At 47.7% G+C, this 17,744-nt stretch overlaps 3 protein-coding genes across 3 annotated transcripts in view; 2 read left to right on the top strand and 1 right to left on the bottom strand.

Annotated features, from left to right (window-relative positions):
* LOC125458414 (SLC35A4 upstream open reading frame protein) overlaps positions 1-7,420 on the top strand; it is an 11,286-nt gene extending 3,866 nt beyond the window's left edge. Inside the window, exons 2-3 of the mRNA XM_059650549.1 lie at positions 3,705-3,803; positions 7,080-7,420. Coding sequence (XP_059506532.1) covers positions 3,705-3,803; positions 7,080-7,277 — 297 coding nt within the window. The 3' untranslated portion in view covers positions 7,278-7,420. The remainder of the gene's footprint in view (positions 1-3,704; positions 3,804-7,079) is intronic.
* A 127-nt stretch (positions 7,421-7,547) lies between these two features.
* Positions 7,548-10,874, top strand: slc35a4 (solute carrier family 35 member A4). The gene has a single exon (XM_048543703.2). It carries the CDS (start codon positions 7,591-7,593, stop codon positions 8,560-8,562), a length of 972 nt encoding a protein of 323 aa, XP_048399660.1. The 5' UTR covers positions 7,548-7,590; the 3' UTR covers positions 8,563-10,874.
* A 4,897-nt stretch (positions 10,875-15,771) lies between these two features.
* The window catches only part of LOC125458440 (chromosome-associated kinesin KIF4B-like), a 92,948-nt gene continuing 90,975 nt past the window's right edge, over positions 15,772-17,744 (bottom strand). The window contains exon 19 of the mRNA XM_048543699.2: positions 15,772-16,634. Within this exon, the coding sequence (XP_048399656.2) occupies positions 16,534-16,634 (101 nt within the window). The 3' untranslated portion in view covers positions 15,772-16,533. The remainder of the gene's footprint in view (positions 16,635-17,744) is intronic.

Genomic DNA, 17,744 nt, shown 5'->3' with positions numbered 1-17,744 from the left:
GGGTGGGGGGGGGTCGGTGGGTGTGGGGAAGGGGGGGTGGGGGTGGGGAAGGGGGGGGTGGGGGGGGTCGGTGGGTGTGGGGAAGGGGGGGTGGGGGTGGGGAAGGGGGGGTGGGGAAGGGGGGGTGGGGGTGGGGAAGGGGGGGTGGGGGGGGTCGGTGGGTGTGGGGAAGGGGGGGTGGGGGTGGGGGAAGGGGGGGTGGGGGTGGGGAAGGGGGGGTGGGGGTGGGGAAGGGGGGGTGGGGGGGTCGGTGGGTGTGGGGAAGGGGGGGTGGGGGGGGTCGGTGGGGGTGGGGAAGGGGGGGTGGGGGTGGGGAAGGGGGGGTGGGGGGGGTCGGTGGGTGGGGGGGTCGGTGGGTGTGGGGAAGGGGGGGTGGGGAAGGGGGGGTGGGGGGGGTCGGTGGGTGGGGGGGGGTCGGTGGGTGGGGGGGTCGGTGGGTGTGGGGAAGGGGGGGGGTGGGTGTGGGGAAGGGGGGGTGGGGGGGGTCGGTGGGTGTGGGGAAGGGGGGGTGGGTGTGGGGAAGGGGGGGTGGGTGTGGTCGGTGGGTGTGGGGAAGGGGGGGGTGGGGAAGGGGGGGTGGGTGTGGGGAAGGGGGGGTGGGTGTGGGGAAGGGGGGGTGGGGGGGGTCGGTGGGTGTGGGGAAGGGGGGGTGGGTGTGGGGAAGGGGGGTGGGGGTTGGGGAAGGGGGGTCGGTGTGGGGAAGGGGGGTCGGTGTGGGGAAGGGGGGGTGGGGGGGGTGGGGAAGGGGGGGTGGGGGTGGGGAAGGGGGGGTGGGGGTTGGGGAAGGGGGGTCGGTGTGGGGAAGGGGGGTCGGTGTGGGGAAGGGGGGGGTGGGGGGGGTGGGGAAGGGGGGGTGGGAAGGGGGGGTGGGGGGGGGTGGGAAGGGGTGTGGAGGGGGGGGTGGGGTGGGGGGGTGGGGTGGGTGGGAGGGTGGGAAGGGGGGGGTGGGGTGGGGGGGGTGGGAAGGGGGGGTGGGGGGGTGGGTGGGAGGGTGGGAAGGGGGTGTGGGAAGGGGGGGCGGGGGGGGGGTGGGGGGGGGTGGGGTGGGGAGGGGGGGGGTGGGAAGGGGGGGCGGGGGTGGGCGGGGTGGGTGGGAGGGTGGGAAGGGGGGGTGGGGGGGGTGTGGGAAGGGGGGGGCGGGGGCGGTGGGGGGGGGGGTGGGGGCGGGGTGGGGGGGGGGCGGGGTGGGCGGGGGGGGGTGGGTGGGAGGGTGGGAAGGGGGGGTGGGGGTGGGGTGGGGTGGGCGGGAAGGGGGGGGGGTGGGCGGGAAGGGGGGGCGGGGGGGGGCGGGAAGGGGGGGCGGGGGGGGGCGGCGGGCGGGAAGGGGGGGGGGCGGGCGGGAAGGGGGGGGGCGGGGGGGGCGGGGCGGGAAGGGGGGGTGGGGTGGGGTGGGGCGGGAAGGGGGGGGTAGGGGGGTGGGAGGGGGGGGCGGGAAGGGGGGGTGGGGGTGGGGATGGGGGGGTGGGGGGTGGGGAAGGGGGGCGGGGCGGGAAGGGGGGGTGGGGGTGGGGATGGGGGGGTGGGGAAGGGGGGGTGGGGAAGGGGGGGTGGGGGGTGGGGAAGGGGGGCGGGTGGGGAAGGGGGGGTGGGGAGGGGTGGTGGGGAAGGGGGGGTGGGCGGGTGGGGAAGGGGGGGTGGGGAAGGGGGTGTGGGTGTGGGGAAGGGGGGGAGGGGGTGGGAATGGGGGTGTGGGAAGTGGGGGTGGGGGGGTGTGGGAAGTGGGGGTGGGGAAGGGGGGGGGTGTGGGAAGGGGGGGGTGGGGAAGGGGGAGGGTGTGGGGAAGGGGGGGTGGGAGTGGGCGTGTGGGGAAGGGGATGTTGGGATGGGGAAGAGGATGTTGTGATGGGGATGAGGGGAGGGGGGTGGATAAGGGGATGTGGGGATGGGGAAGGGGAAAGGGATAGGGGGTGGGGAATGGGGATGTGGGGATTAGAGGATGGGGAAGGGGATCGGGATGGGGTGGGGATTGGAGGATGGGGATGGGAATGTGGGGATTGGAGGATGGGGAAGGGGTTAGGGATGGGGTGGGGATTTGGGGATGGGGATTGGAGGATGGGGATGTGGGGATTGGAAGATTGGGGATTGGAGGATGGGGAAGTCGGGGTGTGGGGAAGTCGGGGTGTGGGGAAGGGGGGGTGGGGGTGTGGGGGAGGGGGTGGGAAGGGGGGGTGGGGGTGTGGGGTGGGGGTGTGGGGGAGGGGGTGGGAAGGTGGGGTGGGGGTGTGGGGAAGGGGGGAGGGGGTGGGAAGGTGGGGTGTGGGGAAGGGGGGAGGGGGTGGGAAGGTGGGGTGGGGGTGTGGGGAAGGGGGGAGGGGGTGGGAAGGGGGGGGTGGGGGTGTGGGGAAGGGTGGAGGGGGTGGGGAGGGGTGGTGGGGGTGTGGGGAAGGGGGGAGGGGGTGGGGAAGGGGGGAGGGGGTGTGGGGAAGAGGGGGAGGGGGGGGTGTGTGGGGAAGAGGGGGAGGGGGGGTGTGTGGGGAAGAGGGGGGGGGGTGTGGGGAAGAGGGGGGGGTGTGTGGGGAAGAGGGGGGGGTGTGTGGGGAAGAGGGGGTGGGGAGGGGGGGTGTGTGGGGAAGAGGGGGTGGGGAGGGGGGGTGTGTGGGGAAGAGGGGGTGGGGAGGGGGGGTGTGTGGGGAAGAGGGGGTGGGGAGGGGGGAGGTGTGGGGAAGGGGATGTGGGTAAGAGGATGTGGGGAGGGGGGTGGATAAGGGGATGTGGGGATTGGAGGATGGGGAAGGGGATCTGGATGTGGGGATTGGAGGATGGGGAAGGGGATGGTGAGGGTGATGGTGATGTGGGGTTGGGGGAATGGGGAAAGAGGCTTTGGAGGCTGGAGGAGCAGTTTGGAGATTATGCTGGAAGTGAGGGATGGAGCAGGTGTAGGGTTTTGGGAAGAGTCAGAATGAGGGCACTGTGTATTCAGTAGGCAGTGGGTTAATGGGTCATTTCTCATATTCTCTTCTTTCTGGGCTTTAGGAAAGTTGTTTTTTAGTCATTAGCAAGATGAGGGTGTCGCTGGCCAGGCAGCATTTATTGTCCATGCTTAATTGCCCAGAGGATAGCTATGCGTCAGTCACACTGCTGTGGGTCTGGCGTCACATGTAGGCCAGACCAGGTAAGGATAGTTATTGCCCTGAAAGAAATTTTAACAAATGATCTCAATATCCGGTCTGAATACTTTTTGTCTTGGAATCACAGCTTAACTCCTGCTGGCTACCCAGTTGAACAGAGGGTGATGGTGGTGTCACTGGATCAGTAACTTTGAACCTGATGCTTATTCTCTGTGGTAACTGGTTCAAATGTCACAGCTGGTGGAATTTGAATTCTATTAATAAAAATTTGGAATATAAAGAGAGTCTCAACAACAGTATCATTCATTGATCTTAAAAGAAGCTGATGTAGTTCACTGGGGAAAAAGAGCAACAGAAATCTGTCATCCTTGCTTGATCTGGCCTATGACTGACTCGAGACCCACAACAATGTGGTTGATTCCACAATGGCTGAGTAAATCATTCAGTTTTTAGGGATGGCTTTTTGTTTTATCAACACCTACACAATGAAAGAATAAAGAAAAAATGCATAATTAAAAACTATGTCTTATTTATTACATTGCCTAACGGCCTACTTTAATTTCAGTGTTGGCATTCATCATCCATGAAAACAAATTATCATTCTTATGTTTACTTGCTGTAATATTCCTTCTGCAGGACACACTGGGAAAGCTAAAGGATCTTGCACAGTTGAAAGGTCAACTGGAGAGCATCCAGCGGAGGGTGGAAGAGGAGGTACAAATGGGATTGCCCAATGTGAGTGTCAGTAGCACTGAACAAAAGTAAATAAAAACCAAAAGAACTGCAATTGCTGTAACTCAGGAACAAAACAGAAGTGACTAGAAAATCTCAGCAGGTCTGGCAGCAGCTGTGAAGAAAAAAATCAGAGTTAACTTTTTGGGTCTGGTGACCCTTGCTCAGAAATCCTTCACAGACACTGCCAGATTTGCTGAGCTTTTACAGCAATTTCTGCTTTTGAACAGAAGTAAAATCTCCATTCAGTCTGTTGTGAACACTTTGTGAAGTTTCTTATTCAAGGGTGTTTATCAACCAGCAATTTTTAAATTTAAATTGCGTTTGCTAACAATTTACTTTTCGAGCTGGTGAAATTGAGTGCAAATGTAAAGTTTGGGAGGAAGAGTGAGAAAAAATGAAGTAAATGATTCTAGTTATTAATTTTAAATCTGAGATAAATTTTTGTTAAGCAAAGGTATGAAGGGATATGGTTCAAAAGGAGGTACGTAGAGTCAGGCCATAGATCAGCTGTGATCTCACTGAATGATGGAACAGGCTTGATGAGCTGAATGGTCTTCTCCCATCCTATGTTTTGTGAGGGAACAGGAACCAATTATTTTAAATCACAAGTGAGGATTCAGTTGCAGTTTTGGTTCCAGTTCTTCACATCTCCCTTCTGGAAAGGTGCCAAGGGTTTGGGAAATGAGATTTACTTGAAAAGTACCAATGAAGAGTGGCTTCTGTAATGTAGAGAAAATAGGACTGTTCTTGGAGCAGACGCATTAACGGGGTCTTCAGTAGGGGGCGAATAGAATTCACTGAGTGTGGAAAGAAGCCATTCAGCACAACGAGTCGACACCGACCTTCCAAAAAGCATCCCACCCTGACCCATTCCCCGACCTTGCATTTCCCATGGCTAATGCACCTAACCTGCACATCCCTAAACACTATGGGTAATTTAGCATGGGCCAATCCATCTAACTCGCACATCGTTGGACCATGGGAGGAACTGGACCACCTGGCGGAAACCCACACAGATACAGGGTAAACGTGCAAACTCCACATGGACAGTTGCCTGAGGGTGGAATCGAACTCAAATTCCTGATGCTGTCAAGCAGCAGTACAGGTCAGTTATAGGTAAAAATATTTTGATGCTGGAAGTCAGAAATAGTACCAGAAAATGCTGAAGAAACTCAGTGGGTCTGGTAGTATATGTGGAGTGAGAAATATTCCAAAGATTCTACTTTAGCCATTCCTTCCAAAGAGGAGACTTGGACTCAATGGTAGCATGCATCTTGGGCTGTTTGGCCCAACCAGTCACATGCCTTATCCAAATCTGTATCAAATCTGTTATCTTTTGCTCCAAGAACAGTCTCAGCTTCTCCAACCCAACACTATAACTAAAATTCCACATTGCTGATATATTTAGTTATTCCTGTAAATCCTTTGACACCCTTTCGTGCCTGACTGTGAGAATCAAAACAGATGCAATACTCTGGTGGTGTCTAAACAGAGTTTTCTGAAGTCACTGCTTTTGTGTTTTTCTCTGTTTTTGATGTCCAGGACCCCAATGGCTGAGTCATTTATGTGCTGTCATGTTCTAAAATCTATGCACGTGAATCTCCTGTTTTTGCACAAACTTTAATCTGTTGTCTATATTACCTGTCGCTAAACTTTGGTATTATGTCTGTACTACTACTCCCTCTTCCTTCTGCAAAAATACATCACCTCTCACTTCATTGTATTAAATTCCCTGACTTCTCAGAATGGTTGCAGCACTGAAGGAGGAATTCATCCTGTACTGCTCCCCCACCTTCTCCCTGTAATCCTATGCATTCTTCTTTTTCAGATAATAATATTTCATCTTGAATGCCTCAATTGAATCTGCCTTCACCCCACTCGGGTAGCGCATTACAGGGGAGGTGATGGCCTAGTGGTACTATCACTGAACTGTTCATCCAGAGATAACAAGGTGTAGAGCTGGATGAACACAGCAGGTTAAGTAGTATTAAAGGAGCAGGAAGGCTGATGTTGCAAGGACCTAGGCCCAACTAGATTAAGATTATAACAAACCCTCCACAATCTCTGTTCCCACTTCCTTTAGCAATGGGGGTGCTGGCGATCTGGACTAGGCAACTCGTCCTTTCTAAGCATGACCAGCCATTCCAGTGCTTCAATTTTCAACGCTTTCATTACTATTTCTCTCAACTTCAAGTGTTTGAGTAATGAAAATTGCCCAGTATCACTGCTGTAGACTACTTGCACACCTGTGTCATTTCCCTGCGGGTTTATTCCTCTGTGCCTCTCTGTGTCACTACTTGGGAGTCTATTGGGACCAGTCTTTGGAAGGCACGGTGGCTCAGTGTTTAACGCTGCTGCCTCACAGCCCAAGGTACCCAAGTTCAATTCCAGCCTGGGGCGACTGTCTGTGCGGGGTTTCCTCTGGGTGTTCCAGTTTCCCCTATCAGTCCAAAGATGTCCAAGTTAGATGATTGGCCATGGAAAATGCAGTGTTACAGGGATAGGGTACGGGCCTGCTCTCTCACTGTAGGGATTCTATGATTCTAAATGTGGGGGTACAGTAGGTGGGTAGGAATCTGGCTCTGGATAGGATGCTTTTTGAAAGTAGATGCAATGGACCAAATGGCCTCTTTCTGACATAGGCATTCTGTAATTCTATGATGCGATGAAAAGTTTGGCCAAAACTGTCTTACTGAAGAGAGAGTGAGCGAGAGAGAGACAGAGCCAGAGTCAAGTTTCAGGTGAGGTTTCCAGAGCTTGGGGCTGAGGCAGCTGACAGCATGGTCACCAAGTGGAAAGTGATGAGAATTACATTTTGTGCAAGAGGTCAGAAATGGGAGTGCACGTGACAGGAGAGCAGGAGATTGTTATCAAGATGGGAAGGTGATGTTATAGAGGAGATGGAGAATTTTGAAGTTGAAGCTATCCAAGACAAATACACAGTCATTGTAGGTCAGTGAGTGCTGGTGACAGCAGAATGGGGTTTGGTGTGAGCTATGAAATGGGCAGCACAGTTTGTCCGAGCTGAGGTTTTAGAGGCTGTGAGTATCTACCAAAAGAGAATTGGAATAGTCAAGACAGAAATAGCTAAGGACTTGGAGGAGAGTTGCAGCTGCTGCTGAGCTGAGGCAGGGGCGGAAGTGGGCAACATGACAGAGATGCAAGTAGCCATGCCTGGTGCTAGAGCTAATGTCGGGTTGGAAGCTCAGCTCGGTGTCAATGTGAGACTAGACATCTGCAAACCACTAAATTTGATTGAATTTTCTCCTGCTCCAGGGTGGTTCCCTGTTGTCCTCTCCATTCCTGAAGGGGTTCCTGACGGGATACGTCGTGGCCAAGCTGCGAGCCTCTGCTGTCCTGGGTGTACTGGTGGGGACAGTCACTGGGATCTATGCAGCCCAAAACTACAACATCCCCAATATAGAAAACTCAGTCAAGGATTACCTGAACTCTGTGAAGAAAGGACCAAAGTAATAAGCATCCCTCCATCTCTGCCGTCTTGGAGCTAGTTGACTCATCAGGGAAGGGGGAACTGCAGGACAATCAAACGTGAACTTAGAGTGCAACTGGCCTTTGATATTATTGATGTAAATGACTTATAAAGCTTGACTGCTGTAGCTTGATACTTACAATGAATCTGATTGACAAACAGGTGCATGCAAACGCACAATTGCCTTCTTGCTTCTCTATCTGTTCTCACTGCATCTATCCTGGCCTTGTACCCAACCCAGCAACATTTGTCTCACGTGAATGAAGGTGTTTTTTGGCGAGCTGCTTCAGAAAAGAAATGGAAACTGTTGAAGATCCTGGCAGCTTGTCTCCTGTGATGGGTCGGATGAGGGGCCAGTTTGGCTGGGGACTCGTGCTGCTTCTCTCCGTTCTTGCCTACGGCTCGCATGCACCTTTGATCGGCCTGTGTAAGGTGGGCGGGAACGTGCCGTTCAGTTCCTCCTCCGTTGTGGTTCTGGTCGAGCTGGCAAAGCTTGCCGTGTCTTCTGTGTTGTTCCTAGCTCGTGATCGTAGCACTTTCACCAGTGGGGGAGCTATCTCAGTGTGGGCAGCCCTCCCGTTTGCTGTGCCCGCCTCCCTTTACGCAGTCAACAACAACCTGGTCGTCCATATGCAGCACCACATGGACCCTGTGACCTTTCAGGTGCTGAGCAACCTCAAGATTGTAGCCACTGCTGCTTTCTACAGCCTGCTGCTCCGCCAGTGGCTGCCTGCTCGCAAATGGCTGGCGCTGCTCCTGCTGATGGCAGCTGGGGTTTGCCACACTGATGCCATGCATGGCCGGGCAGGAAGGATGGAGCCAGCGACCCATGGCCGGCTATACATCACTCTGCAGGGTGCGATTGCCATCACTGCCTACTGCTCAATATCTGGCCTTTCTGCAGTGTACACAGAGTGGGCTCTGAAGTCCCAGCCACTGCCCCTCAACCTCCAGAACCTGTTCCTGTATGCGTTCGGTGTTGCTGTCAATTTGATGGTGTACACAGCCAGCTCCCCCTCCACCAGTTTCTTCCAGGGCTACTCCGTCTGGGTAGCTGTAATAATTGGCAGCCAGGCTCTGAATGGCTTGCTGATGTCGGTCATCATGAAATATAACAACAACATGACCAGACTCTTTGTCATTTCCTGCTCCATGTTAGTTAATGCAGCCCTCTCCGTCCTCTTGCTTGACCTGCAGCTCACCCCATTGTTCTTTGTGGCAGTGGGGCTTATCTGCCTGGCTATTCATCTCTACTATCAAGTTAGGTAATACTGATCGATAGGGTCATAGTCCATTTGGATTCAGATTGCATCCTCCCTGTCCCATCCAATTTGTTTTAGTTTTATAGATTACCTTTTTGTATTAGGTTTTCTCAACACTGACTGTCATCACGTTCAGTCTACCTTGCCTCATGTGACACTACTTTGTCACTGAAGTGAAGGTGGGTTGAATAAGGGAGTCATCATGTGATTGAGCTGTCTTAATGTCTGAATGTGGGAACTACTGTTCTTCACATTCTTACTGTTAGCGACTGAGCCACTGCTTCTTCATTTCTAGCATCTCTTTGTCACAAGGCTTGCCACCTCAGGAGATTAAACAAAAATCTTCTCCACTTAATTTCATTTGAATTTTTTGGAAGTTTCAAAAATCATCCAATCAGGTGATTAGAATCATTTCACTTCTGAGGTCCTTTCTGAAATTGACTGACAGTTTTTGTTCGGTGCAGTGGAAGCTGTGTGACTTCAGGCTGGCTATGAAGACAATCCAGAACCAAGTCCCCAATCCACACTGTTGAGTATTCTGGAAGCAGAAAATTCAAGTGAGGGAGAACTTTAAACTCTGTGTGCGTCTTCCCTTTTGTCCTTTTACTAATTATTTATTTCAACAGGAAAGTGATCTCAGTCCTAAAGAGAGGAATAGGCTATTCAGCTCTCCTATCCCTACTTCATAAGAATGTAAGAATAGGAGTAGACAGTTCGAACCCCATGCCTGCTCAGTCAGCCAGTCAGTAAGATTGTATCACTTTGCTGGCCCTCAGTTTTCCTCTGCTAATAAAATGTTCCGATCCCAGTCTGGAAACCTTCAATTCATGATCTGGGAGAGCGGGTTCCAGATTTCTGAAAGCCTTTGTGTGGAGATAGTGTATCCAGATTGACTGACCAGCCCAAAACAAGAGTGAAGCTAGAATTGTAGAAAAACTAGATCTGGCAGAAGAAAAACAATTTCACATTTTAAGCTAATAAAATGTGAGGCTGGATGAACACAGCAGGCCCAGCAGCATCTCACATTTTAAGCATAGTCTTTCATCAGAATGCATCCAACTTGAGCTTATCTCAAGAAACGTGCTGTGCCCTAGACGCCTAGTAACACTATTACTGCTTGACCCGACCCCATTTCTCACACAGTCTGTGCTACTTTCTATCTTTAACAAGTGATTAAACATTAGGGTGAAGTTCCATTGATGTCATTCATTGTCCTGGTAATTGGCCAAATTACAATCTGCTGTTCAACCATAAGTGGCATCACAATTGCACTTTATTTGGTTGGAGGATGCCTCTGGGAAGTGACCTAGAGGTGGAAATACACTCCAATAGCCTTAACAGTCAGTCTAAAAATTGACGTTTTGAACTTCTGCAGAGCTGACCTAACTCAGCATGGACCAGACAATGTTTCAGAAACTTTCTTGTCTTTGTGACTGTTTGTTCTCTGTGATGTTGCCTGGTTCAGTTTATGATCAGTGGTGATCACCCCAGGGTGAAGCTTCCCTGTTGTTTGTGGGTGGGCTTTTTCTTGGTCAATGAAGGGAAGCTGCCTAATTCTAATCCTAATGGAGGGCAGTTCTTGAATGAATGTTGCATATTTCCTGGCTCCATCCTTTTGATTATCCAGCAGGGAATATAGGCTGGAAGTGGGCCTGTCTCTGAGAGGGGGCTTCTCACATTCTTACTGGCAAACTCGGCATATTAAGAAGTCCTTGGAAGGTTGCCTCTGTTTCACTGCAGTTGAGGGAACAGACATTGTGCTTCTCCACCCCTCTGCAGCTACCTCTGTCTCCCACCGCCTCTGCTGCTGGACAACACAGGGCTTTTGTTACCATGAGAATCAGGACATCCATCTCATGTGTAGTGATGACCTCTGGGATCAGAAGGGGTTTTTGTGAGTTGTGATGTTCCCCACAGTTAATCTCCTGAGCAATATTGGAGCTTCCCTGTGAAGAAAAACCACTCTGTGTAGGTTACATATGGACACAGTTTGTCATATGACGTTCCGCCATATATCCATATCTTTTTCCCAGTGGGCTGCTTGCATCCATGATTCAATTTTCCTCTAACTTAAAAGTCGAGAGAATTGTCTAAAGCAAAGTTTGTCTTTTATTTTAAGGTGCTAGCTGACTGAGGTATTTCTAACAGGTTTGATATATTACTGGAAAATCTTTCCAAGGCCCAGTCCTCAGTCTGTTAATACCATAGTTAACCATAGACAGTGACGTCGTGTATTGTGACATTTCAAAACTTGAGTGCATCTGGAATAATTTCACTGTGTTTACATATTATACTTAAATTCAGTCAAAAATTCCATAACTATTGTCTAGTTTTTCTGCAATAATGCAATATGAAGATTTTAAAAATATACAAATGCTGTACACTGTTACATTGTATTAATGAGCATTAGAAATGTAGAGAATTTTTTTTTCCCCAAGTTGAAAGTCATTATTTCAGAAACTGCTTCAGTGTTCAGGTTTAAGTCCTTGCTTTTAGCTCTTTGGCTGCGGAGGTAGCTGCTTTAAGGCTGCAGTAGCAGCTTCATGTATCAAAAACTCAATAATGTACACATATCGATGCATGCCTCATACCGAATATTCTCATTTATGCTGGAAATATCATATTGTAAATTGCTGAGGTGACACACTTGCCTTATGCATTGGGGATCCCTGTCCAAATGCAGCTCATGTTAAAGTCCTGCCCCTTGTCTCCTCACTCCCAGGGATTCTGTGACTCTCCGGATAATGCCATCCTCCCAACCTCAATGTAGTGAGCTCACAATGGCAATGTTGCTGTTGGATGAAGCTAGAGAATTGTTGGTGTGTAAGAGGAATTCACAGCTGTGCTTTCTGGAGGTTGTGGTATGGTTTGGAGGGTGCTTTGCCCTGTCTTTTCACGCTACAGGTGACCAAAGCTGAAACTATTGCACTTCATTGCTCCTAAACATCCTGTGCCTTTCCTCCAGAATTCACCTAAGCAAGTACAAGGGTATTTTAACTTTTTTCATGTTAAGGTTTTTGTTTGTAATTTTATATGGATATCTTTGATACCAACTTCAGGTTTTTCATAAACTTTGCACATTTTAGTTTTGGTTTTAGATGCATTTTTTTGTAGAAAGTGAAGTTTCAGTCCAACTATTGAACTTTAAATTGGGAATTGTGTTGCAATTAATGCAAAGAGGTTCCCTTTTATACACACTTAACTCTTTTCCTCAACACTGCAAATATTTAATTACTGAAGACAATTTGCTGAAGTTTTTGTTAATATTCACAATTTTAAGCAGTGCTTTGCCCTGGGTCACATTAGAGGATCAATGAATTAATGTAATTTCGTGTGTTAATTAAAATAATTCTACTTCTCCTAATTCCCAATTTAGAAATGTCCCAGAGGTGTAAATTAATGCCCACAGCCAACAGAACTGCCTAGAGCAGCATGAGACAGCCAGATGAAATTTATCTCTCGCGCACACAGGCACACACACACACACACACACACACTATCTTTATCTCTTTCTTTGGAGGGCAGCACGGTGGCTCAGTGGTGAGCACTGCTGCCTCACAGCGCCAGGGACCCAGGTTCAATTCCAGCCACAGGCATCTGTCAGTGTGGAATTTGCACATTCTCCCCGTGCCTGCATGGGTTTTCTCTGCGTGCTCCGGTTTCCTCCCACAGTCCAAAACTGTGCAGGGTAGCTTGACTCACCATGCTAAATTGTCCATAGTGCCCCAGTTGTTTAGGTTGGGTAGGTTAGGCATGGGAAGTTAGGACAATGGGCCTGGGATGCTCTTCAGAGGGGTAGTGTGTGCTTTTTGGCTGAATGGCCTGTCTCCAAACTGTAGGGATTCTGTGATGAATCGATGATTCTGTCTTAAACAAGTATGCACGCGGACACTGTCTTTCTCTCTCACATACACACACACACACACACACACACACACAGGGACTAACATTATTTAAGGGGGAATCATTATGATAGGTAAGAATGATTAGACTGTTGGATGAGTTCACACTTTGATTTTAAGCCAATTAGTTTGGGTGCAGAAAGTGACTTAAGCTTTAAAATTATACTCGAGGAGAATGCCTGGCTTTCATTGGCCATAAATATTGTTTGTCTTGCTGGCCCAGAATTTCCTGAAGATAGCCGAATGCAATTGCTTTAAAGACGGAGGAAATCATGGGATAATTGTCTATGCTGTCTCCCAGTTTCCTCCAAGCTAATTGTTCAAAGCTTATCAAAATAACTGCGTATTAACACACACATGTAAAAATGTAATGAATCTTCTGTCTTTTTGCCAGTTCTAATAGACTGTTAGCTTACACATGCAGTGGCACCTATGATCACATTTCAGATGTTAAACAATTTTCTCCAGTACTGTCAAATATTTTCCTCTGAGATTTACAATAATTTATATTGTGGCATCAAAGTAACTTGTATTTTTAAAAATGCACATTTTTCATTTTTTAACATTCCTTTTATCTTATAGCTTATATTAATGAGGTATTCATGAAATTACACAGTGACTCAGTGATTGAAAGATTAATGCAAATTCCACCTTGGCTTACCAGTTGTTTCTACAACAACCCCCCCCCCCGCCGAACATCTTACCAGGCAATGAAATTGTGATGATCTCCAATTTATAATCCATTTCTACTTCAACCATCTTATATGCAGGATCTGTCCCAATTATGCAATAAAAAGCAGTCAGAACAAGTTATATGGGCCTGATATCCAGTTACGAGGAATCGGGTGCTTTTTAAACCGGTTTATTGTCCATTTACTTTAATTTTGCAATGACCTGAAAACAAATTGGAAAAGCAGACCCACCTGTGACCTCTCAAATGTAGATGGTGTTAGTTTTCTTTTTTAAGCAAAAGGAAAGTACTTTGGACTGTTTAATATTTTTTAAAAAAGAAATGTAACTTGGAATCTCTGGAAGAGTGATGTCATCTTAATGTAAACATAATCAATAAGTTATGTTATAAATTAAAAATATTTTATAAAGCTATTCCTTGAGGCTTGTTCCAGTGTTACTTGTATGGAGATTCCTGCTGTCTCATTTGTAAAGATATTGGATTTCATAACCATAGATTGGTGATAACATAGGAAGCCATTCAGCCCGTTATCTTGCTGACTGCAAGAGCAACTCAACTAGCCTCACTCCTTTGCCTTTTCTCCACAGCACTAAATGCTGGAAAATGAGAATAGAATAGTTACATGGAACATACAACAGTACAGCACAGGAACAGGCCCATTGGCCCACCATTGTCTGTGCTGGCCATACTGCTATCTAAACTAACCCCATCTGCCTCCATTCAGTCCATATCTGTCTGCTCCCTGTCTGTTCATGAGTCTGTTTGAATGTCTCTTAAATGTTGCTATTTTATCTGCATCTACCACCTCTTATGATGGTGTATTCCAGGCATCTACCACCCTTTGTGTAAAAAAAAGCCTTGACTCTCAAATCTTCACATTTTCCCTCTCTGCTTAAACCTATGTCCCTAGTATTTGGCATTTCCACCCCGGAAAAAAGACTCTGACTATCCACCCTATCCACATCTCTCATAATTTTATATACTACTCTCAGGTCACCCCTCAGCCTCTGACACTCTTGCATAAACAGTCTAGTCTGTCCAACCCCTGCTTATTGAGCCACTCCAATCTAGTCAACATACTGGAAAACCTCGTCAGCACCCTCTCCAAAGCCTCCACATCCTTCCTATTGTGTGGTGACCAGAACTGCACACTGTATACTCCAAATGTGGCCGCGCTAAAGGCTTAGAGACAGTTGCAATGTGACTTGCCAACTTTTACACCCTACGCCCCGAACAATGAAGGCAGGTGTGTTATATGTCTTCTTTCCCACCTCCTCCCCTTCTGTTGCAACTGTCAGGGAGCTAGGTAGTTGTTGTTGGCTGGTCATGAATTGATGGGCTGAAGAGTCTTCTTATGTGCTGTAGACCTCAGTGACTCTATCATATGGCTATTTGTGGGATCTTGCTGAGTGCAAATTGGCTGCTGTGCTTCCTACAATACAACAATGACTACTCTTCAAGGAAGTGCTTCAGTGACTGTGGAGTGCTTTGTGTAAGATATAATTAGAAGAACGTAAGATATAATTAGAAGGTTCTTTTAAAGTACTTGGTAATGAAGGGAGGCTATTTATCTGCTCGAGTCTGTTCTACTATTCAGTTAGCTCCTGTCTGAATTGTATCTTGGCTCAGTTTACTTCCCAACCAGAAGTAGCTTTTAACCACCTTATCAACATCAGATTTTATTTATATAATGCGTTTAACATAATAAAATGTCCCAAAGTCACAGGAGTGTTAAAAAGTGAAATTTGACACTGAGCCATGAGGTAATAATCGGGAAGATAGCCAGATACTGAGTGAGAGGTAGGTTTTAAGGAACATTCTGAAGGAAGAAAGAGGTCAAACGAGGGAGTTCTAGAGCCAAAAAGTCATGAATGAAATAAATGTAAATTATAATAATTTTCAGATGCTGCAGATACATGGTATAAATCAAGGCATTGCCTACAATCATCAAAGGCAGCTAGTTAACTTTGTGACCATTACCATTTTACAAATCAAAACCCTTACTTTCTGAAATTTTAAAATAAACAATCTGCCATCCTTCATTATCAAACATGTGCACCAATGCCCCTAAAGCACACTCAAGGGGCTTTAGGATTTTCTGTTGCAACAAACCACTAGAAAGGGGACTTTCTCAAGAGCATGACAGACAGTCAACAATACCCCTACAAACTTGTAAAAATAATCTAAAAGGATATAAATAAGCATCAAATTCCGGAACAAAAACAGCCTAAATTTGCTGGAAAGGCTCTGGCAGCATATGTGAATTAAAAAACAGATTTATCGTTTTTGGGTCTGGTGACCCTTCCTCAAAACACCATCAAATTGTTTGATAGAGTCACAACTTCAAGATTCAAGATCAAATTTCGGAGGGTTAAATGATTTAACTGCCCACGAAGCTTTGCCTTGAATTCTGGTTTGTAATTTCTCATTGCTGTCTTTCTTGGCTTGTGGAAACAAACTATTGTGATCTCACTTCTTACAGCAATCAATACAGTCTGAGATGGTCCACTGAAAATCAAGCCCCATGATTCCTCGAGCTAAAGATTTCAAAATAAATACACAAGGATTTAAAGAAAGCTCGGACCAGTGTTCTGTAATCAACAAGTACCATTATTTATTTGTTTTAGGCAAACAGTTGCAAACTGTTGGCATATAGCACCACAAATTAAAATTCAAATCCCATATTAAGCACCCCATTAGAGACACACACACACACACATATAGAGAAAAACACATGGATGATGGGCAAACTAGAAAAGCAAGGCAGCAGCCTTTATGCCAAGATCTGTTGAGTTGGCTCTTGCTGATCAGATATTACTTTGTAGCCTTTCTTTTCTGAATCCTTTTCCTGGTTCCCATGTAAAGGGTCTCAATTATAAGTCACAGTTCACAGCAACTGCAGAAAGGAAAGATAAACTGGTTTTCATCAGGTTGAAAGTGGGTTTTGACTGCAGAGAGACCACTCCTGAGCTGGTGAAGATCTGATTTCTCTGTTTCTTGTTCCTAGGCCCAAGCTGTGTTACCTGAGAACAAAGTACATGCTGCTGGCAGGCAAAAACCTTTGTCATCAGTAACTTGTCATAAGACCAATTAACTTCTTGTTGCAAACCAGAACTGCATCTGTGTACAGCTCCTCACCTCCAGTTTGTCTGCAAACTAACTTCAATTACTGCTTGTTCAAACAGTTGTATAAATGATGTTTGCCATGAGGGTCAAGTTACTTGCTTTTCAAAAGACGCAACAATCTTTAAAATACTGGTTTTAAAGCAGTTCGTTCTCATTTCAGTCCACAATTTTAAATAACGCAAATGTGGCCTTTATCTTTTTGAAGACCACTATCACAAGGCAGTCCATTGTGTGTGTCCTAACTGTCAATTGACTGGCCTCATTGAGGAAATTGATGACTGTGTGTCTCCGCATCCCCTGGGTGAGGTATCACCTCTTGCTGTTTAGTTGCAGACAGCTGGTCACAGAGCTCAGCAATTCCTGTATATGAAGATAAAACGTGGTCATTACATCGTCATTTGGAATTAGGAAGATTACGAGTTGATGAGAACCCATTCCCAGAGTTTAAAACAGTGTTGTGTCATTCATGCATTTGCACAATACGTCTGAAATATTAAAAACAATGAACCTGAGCTTCTATAGCACCTTTCACAACCTCACGAGCTCCCAAAGTGTTTTACAGGCAACTAAATCGCTTAATAGAGGAAACACAGCATCTATTTCATGCACAACCAGCTCTAACAAACAGTAGAGGTTATTCAACTTATCACACCTGTCCTAGCACTTTGAAGAGCCATCCATACAGGCTCTCAAAACCAACACCACCACCCCTCCACTAGTTACCAATCCTTCTGCCATTGTAAATAGTTTTTCACAGTATTTATTCTTGTCCGGGCATTTTAGTGCTGCATTTAGATCTCCACATTTTCTTCTGCCGTGCGTTCCAGTGTGCTGAGTTAGCTCCTAAACACCAACTCCAGTGAATTGCCAAGAGGAAGGAACTCAATCTATTGGGAATGTCTCACACCATGTCACTGTTCAACACAGGGGTCACTTTGTGCATAGTTCAGAGATGCCTCTTGGAAAGAACACATGCTTGGAAGGCTAGGTTGTGGGCTAGTTTAATTCTGCTCAGCCTTATTTCAATCTTGAAAACTCTCCACATAGAAACTGGAACTAAAACTACAGTTGCTTGGGACATTGTGACTGAAGATGGAGCATCTGGACAGATATGCTAGAATTCCAGGACTTTGTTAGTGTGTCTATGTATACATGCATCTCTGTATGTGTGTGTGTGTATTGATGGGGTCGGTGTGTCCTCATTGAACTTCTCTCATGGATCTCGAATGGGCCTGAGGGATTTCCCTGTTTCCGGGCAAAGGAAATCCGTTGTCAGATAGCAGTCATCCCCTCCTGAGTGCTCTCCCTTTTGGATAGTGCATGTAAACCACAGCTTTGGAATTAGCTCTGGCCCTCCCTCCCCTTCTGCATGAGTCGTTATTAGTCTTCACTGTTTAGATTAAACTTCAAAATGGCAAATGAAACTGGTTGAGCAGCTGTCTTTATTTAAGTGGCAATGGAACACACATA

The sequence above is a fragment of the Stegostoma tigrinum genome, chromosome 13, assembly GCF_030684315.1.
Source record: "Stegostoma tigrinum isolate sSteTig4 chromosome 13, sSteTig4.hap1, whole genome shotgun sequence".
Classification (NCBI taxonomy): domain Eukaryota; kingdom Metazoa; phylum Chordata; class Chondrichthyes; order Orectolobiformes; family Stegostomatidae; genus Stegostoma; species Stegostoma tigrinum.
Note: the sequence above shows the minus strand (reverse complement) of the source record. Positions and strands in the feature narration are given on the sequence as shown.

Coding starts and splice junctions, on each gene's coding strand:
- slc35a4 (XM_048543703.2), top strand. CDS start 7,591: ATGGAAACTGTTGAAGATCCTGGCAGCTTGTCTCCTGTGATGGGTCGG.